The sequence below is a fragment of the Dermacentor andersoni genome, chromosome 1 (genome assembly GCF_023375885.2).
Source record: "Dermacentor andersoni chromosome 1, qqDerAnde1_hic_scaffold, whole genome shotgun sequence".
NCBI classification, from domain to species: domain Eukaryota; kingdom Metazoa; phylum Arthropoda; class Arachnida; order Ixodida; family Ixodidae; genus Dermacentor; species Dermacentor andersoni.
This window is the reverse complement of record NC_092814.1, coordinates 54643978-54656911: the sequence shown is the minus strand read 5'-3', so window position 1 is coordinate 54656911 and position 12934 is coordinate 54643978. Positions and strand designations below refer to the sequence as shown.

The 12934-nt window shown below is 43.1% G+C and overlaps 1 protein-coding gene across 1 annotated transcript in view; it reads left to right on the top strand.

The window, feature by feature from the left end:
* The window catches only part of sls (sallimus), a 285614-nt gene that overhangs the window by 161122 nt on the left and 111558 nt on the right, over positions 1-12934 (top strand). Inside the window, exon 127 of the mRNA XM_072287454.1 lies at positions 5600-5723. Within this exon, the coding sequence (XP_072143555.1) occupies positions 5600-5723 (124 nt within the window). The remainder of the gene's footprint in view (positions 1-5599; positions 5724-12934) is intronic.

The window sequence follows — 12934 nt, the reverse complement described above, 5'->3', positions numbered from 1 at the left end:
CCTTTGTCACATAACATCGCTAAGCTAGACAATCATGCTCCATCACTAGTCAAGTAATAGAGGACAGAAAATTCTGCACTGATTGGAAATTGATTGATTGGAAACCCTCTACCTGGCAGCAATAAAGCAAGGCTAAGAAAATACTGTATTACTGGTCGCATAGGAACCAAACGCATGACCTTTCAGCAATATGGCTGGTGCTATAGGAAGTAAGCTTCCAGTTCATCAGTGACGGCAGGTGCTTGGAAAAGCTACTACTGCTTGCAAAGCATGTGCTGCATGTTAATGTATGCAGTAGTAAGAAAGAGGCTGATGACTGTGACCTCAAGGGAAAATTAGGCCATGAGGAATAGGGAGAAAACGCAATGGTACTAGTTTAGCACATAGACTGATCACTTGAAAAGAAAATTTAGCGGATCCTACGGTTATGTGGAAATGTGTGTTCAGCGAAGCTTTCATTCATGTTTGCATAATATAGTTTACACGAGTATAAGGGAAAATAATAGTATGGACAGAAATGTTTCTATAAATGACCGCAGGTTTGAAGTAATTCTTCATTTCTCTTCAGCCAACTTCTGTTTTCTGTTACTGACTTCTTCCCTTCTCTGTAGCTCAACACTCCTTGCTTATTGCATGGTATGATTCTATTTTGTTTGTTTTTGTTGACCTGAGTGGATTTGTTCATTTTCCCTTTTCTTTGTTCATTTCACTTATTTCTCCACACTTCTTCACTTCTCTGTAGCTCATTGCTCCTCACTCATTCACGCTCTGGTGCCATTTTCTTCACCTCATTCATTCTCCACACTCGACTGCTTCGGTTGCATACTTCTCGTTCACTTCTCTGTAGCAGACTTCTTCAATTTTCTGTTGCTGATTTCTTCAATTGCCCCCTGTTCTAACTTTATTTATAATTCTGGGGTTTTACTTGCCAAAACCCGGACCTCTTGTTCTGGTTGTCTATGCGTGAACATAGTGGCCAAAGTTCCCTACTCGGCAAGACAGCACCCGCAAAGTTGTGGGAAGAGGCAAAGAAATTTTCATTTAAAACACCGCGAGCTTCTGTTTAACCACCTTTAGTATGATGGCAAATGTCTATTTAGATTAAGTTGCCTCATTTGCTGTTCGCAACTATGAAAGGATGTTGCAAGAAGATAAATGGCTCAACCTATATGGTCATATGGGAGATACCATCTCTCCGATGCTATTCACAGCGTGTTTACAGGAGGTATTCAGAGACCTGGATTGGGAAGAATTGGGGATAAGAGTTAATGGAGAAAACCTTAGTAACTTACGATTCGCTGATGATATCGCCTTGCTTAGTAACTCGGCAGACCAATTGCAATGTATGCTCACTGACCTGGACAGGCAAAGTAGAACGATGGCTCTAAAAATTAATCTGCAGAAAACTAAAGTAATGTTTAACAGTCTCGGAACAGAACAGCAGTTTGTGATAGGTAGCGAGGCACTGGAAGTGGTATGGGAATGCATCTACTTAGGGCAGGTAGTGACCGTGGATTCGGATGCTGAGACTGAAATAATCAGAAGAATAAAAATGGGCTGGGGTGCTTTTGGCAGGCATTCTCAGATCATGAACAGCAGGTTGCCATTATCCCTCAAGAGAAAAGTGTGTAACAGCTGTGTCTTACCAGTACTCACCTACGGGGCAGAAACCTGAGGCTTAAGAAAAGGGTTCTACTTAAATTGAGGACGACACAACGATCTATGGAAAGAAGAATGATGGGTGTAACGTTAAGGGATAAGAAAAGAGCAGATTGGGTGAGGGAACAAACGTGAGTTAATTACATCTTAGTTGAAATCAAGAAAAAGAAATGGGCATGGGCAGGGCATGTAATGAAGAGGGAAGATAACCGATGGTATTTAAGGGTTACGGACTGGATTCCAAAAGAAGGGAAGCGTAGCACGGGGCAGCAGAAAGAACATTAAGAAGTTTGCAGGGACGACATGGCCACAATTAGCGCATGACCGGGGTAGTTGGAGAAGTATGGGAGAGGCCTTTGCCCTGCAGTGGGCATAGCCAGGCTGATGATGATGGTATGGTCATGGTTCTACATAATCACCATGTTCAATGCCTAACAATACCATCACCATTTTCACTGCCTAACAAGAGAACTCTAACAAGCATGAGCAGCAGGCAGCTATTGTGAATGTAAATTTTTCAGCCACCGACACAGCATGGATTATCCTGTCAGCATTGTTCTTCACTTACCATCAACCACTCAGAAGCCGAAAGAATTAAAGTTGCAATAAAAATTCAAAGTGCACGTATATTGGCACACTGAGTAATGAAAGACTGGCATTACATTTTATTCGTATTTTCTGAAAATGAACACTGCCACAACTACACATGTTGCATTTGCATGTACAACAGGGTACTTGCATGAGTAGTTAAAGCAGTGCCTTCGAGGTGGCAAGGTTTCAACAGCAATAATGCCAATAGCTGCTATAGCCCAAGTGTGAGATCGAACTAATAAGCCAAGCTGGCTTGCAGTCTGTTTATAATTCGTTGCATTAACGCAAATTGAAGATTATGCGGAAACTGTTTAGATTCAGTAGTTATATACACATAGTGGAAAGGGTTTTTTTTTTGGCATAACTAGGCAGTCCTTGTGAAACAGAGAGAACAAACTAATATATGCATCATAACATCACATTTGCTTTTATTTCAACAAGTACTACAGATGCACACGAAAAGACGCTAACTATTGTGGTCTCATTCACATTGCTAACCTAATGCATGAGTCAGGCTCGTTCTGGATGGGAGATGGAAGAAATGTGCCTGTCATATGCATCTTTCATACTTGTGTCTAATTTAGGCCAAATGCTTTGGTATCCAAAGCTGGCTCTGTACTGCTTGCATTTCTTTCTTGATGCCCAAACACTCTTAAGTATACTCAAGTTGATCTTCATATAGTAGGTGTTGTGCACAGGTCTTTCTGAACCTCTTTCCATTGCAATACGCATGCCCGTACAAATCTGCCAGCTTTATAGTACATGACCAAAACTTTGCCAGTGTACGCAGCGACTCTGTTTTATTGATTACGTCTACCATTGCAAGTTACCAACGTTTGCAAGTTTTGAGCTTCACATGCAGGATATTTGTAAACTGAAGCATAATTAAATAAATAATCATGTTTCCGGAGTTTCCAAAAATGATCCAGCAATCGTTGGCAGTGCTGGAGATGCCACATACATTTCTTTGTGTCAGTTTGTGTAGTTGAGCCACTCAATGATTTGCTGTCTGGCAAATTAGTGGGTTGCTGACTTATTAGAAGATGTGCTAATGTGCACGATTATAGGAATCTATTGATCTCAGTCATGTGCTGTACTCAGTAGTTGTGAACACATGACAACCCCAATGAGGAAAGTACCGAGTTGTTCTAAAAAATATTTGATCGAAGGAGTTCGCAAGAAATGTCTTAGGGCTTCACTAACCATTTCCACCTATCCCCTATCCTCAATCATGAGGTACATGAAGTATTTAGAATTAAATATTTGTGTAGAGATGCACAAGTGGAGTTACTTTCTTCCAGCATTGTCATAATAAATGAAACTTGGCAATCCTTGTCTTGCCGCAAAAAATGGTAGAATGCCAGCAGGAAAGCTTGTGCCCATTCAAAGCATGTTACTCTCGTGCATAGTTAGTTATGCCAGCAGCACATTAAAGAATCCAAGGTGGTTAAAATTAATCCAGAGTCCCCCACTACACCGTGCCTCATAATCAGGTTGTGGTTTTGGCATATCAAATCCCAGAATTTAATTTGATTTTAGTTATGTGAGCAACTAGTATGGTGTACACTTTGTGATTGCAGCTTCAAGTTCTGTTTGAAAAAATTGGGTCCTTTGATATCGACTCCAGTAGCTTTCAATAACACAGACCTCTTATAGTTGCATAGCTATGATGGCTTTGGTCAAAAACATGCCTGAATCATGCAGCAGGTTATCGCTATCTTTGTCACACACCATGCCCATATAACCCAAAACAGGTCGCCGACATAGTTCACTGAAGCTATTGTGCCTTTACACATCATGTAAACATGCAAAGCTCCTAGCCCCAGAACCGCAAAGTGATGCATGTCTAGCAGCAACAATGAATGTTCGGTTTTTGGCATTTATTTGACGCTTTCCAGTCCTCCACCAATGCATACTAGTCTGTATTCGTCCACAAAATAGCAAAGGTCTGCCAGGTTTTAATTCTCTTGTAAACACTGCCTTTTAAGCTGGATCGGTAGTTCTGCTGTTAAAGCATTTCGAACCAAGTGAATCCAATGATGCCTCACCAATAAAATGCTCCACAGTGAGCCATTCCTCACTTGCTTCAACATTCTGCACAAACTTTATGCACCTGCGCAGTATCTCATAGCTGCTTAAAAATTAAGAACTATACCTTGCCACTTCAAACATATTAACTGGCCTGCTTTTATAATTACAGCATAATATGTTACGGGCATGGGTTAGTGGTCATGCAAGAGTCGGCTTCTATTTCTGAGCATTTCATGTGGGGCCAGTGGTATGGATTCTGTTATGTGCAAACTGGCCCTTGTTACAGGAATTCCTGTTAGTAAAGGCATCAAAGGAGATTACTTTCAGCTAAGGCATTTCTGTTTAACTCTCTTCTCACTTTACTTTCCAAAATTATGAAGTTTCTTCTTAGATTATTATTTTCTTTTAACTGCGACTAACGAGTAGCTGTCACCATTATATAGTGGCTAAATTTCCTTATTTTACGTTAACTTCTATAGAAAAAAATAGGGTAATGGTTCTTGTTTCCTGGACAAATTTATTTTGTTACCTCGAACACCCCTTGTGAGAGGTATTACATTGAAGGGCGGAGGGGGGGGGGACAAAATACTGGATGAGGTGGTTGATAGTTTTTGATGCACTTTATTTTGCTGGGATAGTAATGTGTACAACATCGGTTCCCGTCTCTTGATGTTCATACAGAGAAGCAATCTGTAGGAACACGTATAGAATTAGAATGGTAATGTCTATTACAGTACAAGCTGTGTACAAGTGCAAAAACCCCAGACTGCAGCTGGAGTCCATAAACATGGGCACAATTTGGCTTAGGTAGCAGTTGAAAAACAAGTATGAAAGGAGAGACAGGGACACACGTAGCACAACATGTGTATGTGTCGCTCGTTTTGTCGTTTTGTCCCACGACACAATATTTACATTAACTACCAGATTCCATACTCGTGTGTCATGGGACACCGGATAACATGTACATTTTGAAAGGGGGCGCTTCATAAACAGCTACTGTATCATTCATCTAAAGAAAGGAGGAGTACGAACTAAACAAGAACAAGGGTCAAGCACTCATCCTGCATGTTTCCTTGTCCTCTGCCATTGTTCAACATGGGCGCCTTTTCTATTCACAAAGGAATATGTATCAACTCTATTTTCTCTACGCATTTTATAGGTTTTATGACATGAACCATTGTGCAAGATGTATACAAAGTACATACAACTTGCCGTGAGGTCCGAGATATCTAGCAGTTTATAAACCCAGCACGGTGCATCCAAGCAGACCACATGCGCTCCACTGGTGCCTCCATGTCTACTTGACTTACCTTTACAGGTGTCTCAAGTGACACCAGATCATGGGACGAGCGAGCTTCCTACTGAAGTGCCTACACAAAAGCATCTCAAGCACTCTATTGTGGAAGGAGTGTCCATGACACATGAGGTGGCCACTGTGCTTGGTAAGTTGAGATGAAGCATATTGGCATTGAGTGCCAAACATGTTATTTTTTGTATGTTAACACTCACTGTGATATATATTTACTATTTAAGTGAAAAGCCCTCAAATGAAAAGAACTATGGGCAGATGGTGATATGTTCAAGGTAAGTTACATGTGATATTAACCGCAGTTGGTTGCCATTAATACATTTGCTTGACAAATTGCCTATAATTGCTACTCAAGCTGCGTGTCAAACTAACGTACCACTGATCATATCTGTTCTTCCGACCAGCTGCAGTTACATTGTAGACCAGTTGTATAAATCTGGAACATGCAGGAAGGAGAAAACAATAAAATAATTGAGAGATCATTAAAAATGTAGCTGGTACTGTCATCTTGAGTAGGAATTGCGAATTGAACCAAGTGAGCCATAGCATAACTATGGCACCACCTTGTTGCTAGATGAGTAAACATTAGGGTGGTAACTTTTAACTTACCAAATGAAAAAGCTAACGTACATGTATAAGCAGCACAGCACATAACGTTCCTCACGAGACTTCTCCAGCACTTGAATAAGTAGATCAGTACAAATAAGACAAACTAGCTGTTGGCAGAAACAGTGCAAATGTTATACAAAATGAGCCTTGCAGTTTTACAGGGCTAGAAAACTGCATTATATAGGCTGTGTGTTACAAGTGGTCTACATTTTTGCTTTTAAAGAATTTCAACTCACATACTGCAATACTATCGGCAATGCTTTCAAACTTATGATTAACATGCCTTTTCACAATGACACTAATGAGTGCCTCATAAGTCTCCATAGAGGTGCAATATAAACACCAACTCTTATTTCTGCACATTGGATTTATGTTCACACAGCCATCATGTTTAACAGCTTGTGCAGCCAAAATACACTGCCAAAGTTCCCAAATTCTAAAATTCAAAATAGAACATGTAACTTGCAATTGACGCAACTTGGATATAAGAAATGTAACCAATATTGATATTAACTGTGGCATGTATGAGTAAACATGTCATCTTTTAGTGTATCTGCACTAACCTTAATTTAAGACACCGCATTAGAAACTGTTCAAGCACTTACAGCTCTGATAGAACAGATTACATAACAGATGATCATATGCACAAGGAAAATATTTACCAAAGAACATTTTTATGCAAGGCAAACATAGGCCTTTTCTTCGACATTTTCTTAGGTATTTAGAGCAATGAAAGCTTGATAGCGCATACCCTGTGCCCTGGTGCAGCTTCATATCTGCCATTAATGCTCAAAAACATTCCTTTTTTTCTCAAGTGTGCACAAGCTGTGACATCAGGAACACGATTCTTCTGGTTATATTTGTGAAAAAAATAATTTTAAAGCATTCCTGAAACATTTTACAGCATACGGGAACAACATAGCATCAGTGAAGCATATTTGGCATTTTAAAATGAATTAAATCTCTTTAACTAAAATGTGTACTTCTTTTACCTTATATTTTTTCCTTCTGTCATAGTGACAACAGTATTGCAGCTGCCACAAATGCTCATACTTGCAGCTAAAGACTGGAAGGAATTTATTATAACCATGTTTAATTTAACTAGTGGTGCACATGGTTACTGTAGTGTACTGCTGAAATTTGCAAGCAGGAATGAAAGGGGCAAAACAACATAGGACTGTCGTGTTGGCTCTCCCATGTTGTGTTTGTAAATTTAGGCTGTACACTGCACTAATGAGGAATGAACTATCTCAGATGAAACTGTTTTTTGGTGCACATTGTTATGAAATAACGTGCCAAAGTTTCACAGCAGTATGTATTATGATTGATGAGCGTGTTGTACTTGCAGAGCTCATAAGTAGCAAATAGCTCAAGGGCAATTAAAGTAAACCTCCCTGCTCAAACTTTGAGTTTCAATTTATTATTAATTCAAGATACAATCCATTAGATACAAAGTATATACAGAATTTGTCAATCAAGATACTGTTGCAGTTTATACAGAACATGTATACTAAAGCTCATCCATTTAAAAGTAATGTGCACTAAAATTTATCACATAGACATATTTTGATGTATTAAAGTAACACAATATCATGAACATCAGGGTGATGTGAGAAGCTATAGATGGCAGTAGTGGCAGTATTGTTTCAAGTGGTTCTATGGTCACACTTTGCAGTGTGTCACTTGAAGTGATGCTATGAAGTTCTTGTAGACATGCACATAACCAAATTATGTGTCCCACAGGTCAACAGGCACATATTAAGTGCCAACCACTCGGGGCTCTTGCATGCACTGTAAAAAACTTATTCGATTTCACTTAATTTTTATACAAGTTCTCTTTTCATCTTATGGCGACTTGTGTCATTTTTTGAAGCAGCCACTGTAGTTGTAGTAGTACATAAAACATGCACAAAATGCCAGATCTGAGTGTGAAATATTTACCAGACTAGCAATATATTGTTTTTCTTTTTTTTATCACTATCTCAGAAATTGAGCGAAACGAGGTGCACATGTACTCCATTTGTCACAAAAAACAACAACAAAATGCAAGCTCTGGTATCCAGAAAGGACCTGTAGCTGGAATAGGGCAGACAATGCACCTCATGCCATAGTGATGGTGTTCCAAAGCATGAGAAAGTGTTTACGTATACCATGACTCATACTATTAATAAAAATTTTCACTCACTGTAGAAAGTGAAACAAAGACCATATCTCCAGACCATATCGTCCATATCTTACGAGTACTAGCAGTACCTCCTGAACCACCGCACATGCCCTCGTGACTGTTTCAATGATGACAAATCTTATATAATGTGACGTTGTTATACACTGTACCATTGTTCTTCTGAAAAATGGAGTAATTACAGTACATAGCATCAATTATAGTTTGGCTTAGGAAGCAAAATTATTTAAAAATAACATGGGGTTTGTTGGGAGCTCGGTTTAGCGAAGGCAAGTAATACACATTTTGAGAGGTTGAGAACGGAGAGTCGACTGGCTTTATTCCATAGTAAAAGCAAGTTTGCCGAGTGGCTATGGTGGCACCCTAGCCGGGCAGCCAGCTCACTACCAAGAAAGAGCAGGAGGCAATGACCACCACGTGGAGGCCAGGCGACGTAACTAGATTCCCCAGAAGTGGGGACATGTAGTGATGGGCGGTCGCTAAAAAGACTCCCCCCTAGAATGCCGGAGGCTTAGGTGTGAATGGCGGAAGGAATGAAGCGCTAATGTTCAAGATAGGCTGATTTCACGCGGTCGAAGGACACTGTCTCTTCTTTACCACAAATGTCAATCTTCAAGGTTTTCTCAATGAGACAATAGTGGCTTGAAAGAGTCACGCCGCAGAAAGACGTGCGTGGTTGTGTCCATTGTTGGGAAACTAAACACAAGCTGCTCGCGGGCGATACGTGGGGTCACGACTTGTTGGAAATCAGTTCAGCAGAGGCAAGTAATATACGTTTTGACAGGTTGAGAATGGAGAGTCGACTGGCTTTATCCCACAGTAAAAGCAGGCTTGCCGAGTGGCTGTGGTGGCGCCCCAGTCGGGCAGTCACCACACTTCCAAGCAAAAGCAGGGGGCAATGACCCCCGCGTAAAGGTCAGGTGAGGTAACTGGATTTCCCAGAAGTGGGGACAATGTGTAGTGACGGACGGTCACTACAGGCTCACAAAATGGAAGTGCAAAACAAAATAGCTTTACACAACTAAGAAGGTGATAACCAGTCAAGCCACTCGCACAAAAATTCAGCCATTCGAAGTCAAAGACTCACTTGTGTGAGCGGCACTGAAAAAAAAAACGTTTGTTGATTCCTTATTTTGTATTCAGTAGCACTGCAGGTCTGGTGATCAGCATTTTGTGTACCTCACATGGTCATAACTTGGCACAGGCATTACTAATAGATCACTAATAGTAGTTGGTTTTGTGAGAAGGCGTGAGAAGGGTATATAATCTTGAATGATCACTTTCGAGAATACTTTCGCCTTCGCGTGACATAGTGCTCAACCAGCCAATCAGCTCAACCAGTTTTGCTCAAGCAGCCAATAAATGCAGACTAAATGTGATATCGCCGGAAGCAACCATCCGAGAATACGTCCTGTTATCTGTTTCTCACAACATTATTTTATGTCACTCGAATGTAGGTGACCACGAGACCCGGTGCGCTGATGTCAAATATGTTCTTCTCATGTGCTGCCTGGCTTGAGCGTGGAGAGCCATGCACTCTTCCACAGTCTGCCGATACTGGCTCGCCATTGGGTCCCCCGTCTAGCGAGGAAGCCACAGGGTGAAGGAGCACTTCCCTCAGAGCACAGGGTAGGCAGCCGCTTCGCATTGGCGAAGCTGAAGCTTCGGGTGGTCCGTGTCAGCTGTCATCTCCGACGATGGTGTCAGTCTTTAGGAAGGCCGGCCTAATCCTGTCCAGGGAGAGACTGTCTTCGCATCCATTGAGGACGAGGACGAAGTGCTTGGGGCAGCGCTTGATGACCTTAAAGGGTCTGTCATAAGGTGGCTGTAGAGGTGGTGGGACCACATCATGCTGCACAAAAACGTGCATGCAGTTGCCGAGAGCACGACTGATGAAGGTGTGTCATAAGTGCTGACAGATTTGAACAGGAGACACGGCATTCACAGCAATCCTGAGGCAACTGGTCCCCGATATCAGGCGACTGAGCTTGCGAAGTACCGAAGAACTGGCCAGGAAGCCTTAGGGTCGTGCTGAACACGAGCTCTTCTGTACAGCAGAAAGCATCAGCCCGTATTGCACATCATCGTGGGAACTCCATAGCAGCTGATCCACAATGCGATGAGTCCACGGGTCATTGACTCTGCCGTGATGTTGCTGAGTGGTAGAGCTTCAGGCCATCGTGTGAACGGGTCGATGTATCTGAGCACATATTGGCTGTTTTTAGCTGAAGGCAGTGAGCGAACTAGGTCAAAATGCATGTGACTGAAGCACGAATGTACCAAAGTGAATAACTGTGTGTCGCTGAACTTTGGCTTGCTGGCACTTGAGACAAGTACTTGTCCAGCGACGGACATCAGTGTTCATGCATGGCCAGAGTATCATGTCATGACGAGGTGCTGAATCAGATGGTTTCCAGGATGCGACAAAGAATATAAAACATCAAAGACACTGTGATGAAGTGGTACTGGAACGTAGGCGCAAGAGCAATTAGCAGAAGTGTCGCAAACCAAGGAAACCGCACAGCATGGAAGTGGCACGTCTTTCAATGCAAGAGAGCTGTCCTTATGTCAAAGAGCCAGCAGTTCGCTGTCCTCTCATTGTGCTGTAACCATGGTAACCAATCCACAAGCGGACACTCGTCAATAGTCACATTGACTTCTATCCGTGACAGGCCGTTAGCAACGGGACTGTCAGTACCACGGACATGTCAGATGTCACTTGTAAATGCGTAAATGTAGGCAAGTTGGCAGATCTCACGGGATGTGTGGGAAGAATTGGCAGCAGTCAAAACGTACATGAGCGGCTTGTGGTCCGTAAGGATGTGAAATTCCCGACCTTCGAGGAAGTGGCGGAAATGTTTTACCATCAAGTAGGCCGCCAGCAGTTCGTGACAGAAGGTGCTGTTATGGCACTCAGGTGGTGCAAGCTTTCGTGAAAAGAAAGCTACTGGATGCCAACCTTCATCGGGCAATTGCTGCAGTACTGCTCCGACAGCAACGCTCGAGGCGTCAACCGTGAGGGACGTGAAAGCGTCGCACTTTGGATAAGTGAAAAAGGTTGTGTTAGCGAGAGCCTCCTTGATGGAGCTGAAGGCTGTCTCAGCGTCATCTGTCCAGCAGATGGCACCGTTCAACTTTGTTTTACTGTACAGCAGGAAATGAAGCAGGTGCAGGATGGTGGTGCCGTAAGCAATCAACCATCAGTAGTAGTTGGTGAGACCACGAAATTCCCACAGTTTCTTTGCAGTCGAGGGACATGGAAACTGGATGATTTCTTCCACATGAGGCGATGGAGGAGAGATCCCATGGGAATCCACGCAATGACCAAGGAAGCACCGCCCCTCTCCAATGCAGGAATGCCAAACTCACTCTTGGGTCCATTCACCATAAATCCGTAATTTCGGAGGCGCTCAAAAACTTTACGAAGATGAACATCATGAGCATCTGCTGAGTTTCTGAAAACGAGGACATCATCAATGTTTGCGAAACACCCTGTCAAGCTACGGAGCACTAGGTCTACGAACCGTTAAAATGTTTGAGCGGCATTTAGTGGACTGAAGGGCATGCGTAGATATTAAAACATGCTAAAAGGTGTTATGATGGCAGTCTTCGGCATGAAGAAGATTCTACAGGTGTTTGGTGGTATGTTTTCACCAAGGCAATTCTTCGGAAGATGGTGCAGCCATGCAACGAAGAAGTGACGTCTTGTATGTGTGGTATCAGATAGCGGTCCGGTACCGTCACCTTGTTAAGAGCATGGTAATCACCACAAGGCCACCTGTGGGGTTGGAGACCATGTAGAGCGGCGACGACAGGGACCGGATGAGGTGCAGGTATATCTGAGCTCAAGCTTGTGCTTGAACTCTTGCCGCCCAATCTTGTAGCGAGCAGGAGCGAGACGATGAGGAAGTGCGAAATTGGGTGCTCCGACCGCCACGATGCGATGTGTAACGTTGTGACTTACTGGTTCTTCACGAAACGGGGCTCAAAATAGGTCAGAGAATCCTTGGTGAAGTGTGGACTACGGTGGGGACACTTTACAAGACGCGAGGGTGTTAAGTGCGATGTCACACCTTGAATCGTTAAGCTTGTTGCGCTCTCCCTTGGGCGGCGCCTAGAACCCGGATAGCGCGCGCCCGCATGAGAAGAAATTAAAGACGGCGCCTCGTCATTCCACGCGAAGCCACGGCTCGCGGTTCTTTTCTGGCGTCGATTTGGGTCACCTGTCTTTCTCCTTCGCTCCTGAGGCATAAGCCTACAAGTGGTGACCTAGGACGAACACAATGACTGATCCGCCCGAACCCTCCACCAAACAGGATCACGTCCGCAAAACGTCGCTGCAGCTTCGCCTCCCACCCTTCTGGCCCTAGAACCCGCAAGTTTGGTTTCATGAGGTCAAGGCGCAGTTCTGCCTCACCTGAGAAACGACGCGCTGCTACCACGTCGCCTCAGTCCTTCCTCCTAATGTTGCGCAGCGAGCTCTTGGACGTTCTCTCCGCCCCCACGGGTGCTACACCACATCAGCACCACAAGACCAAGGTTCTGGAGGGATT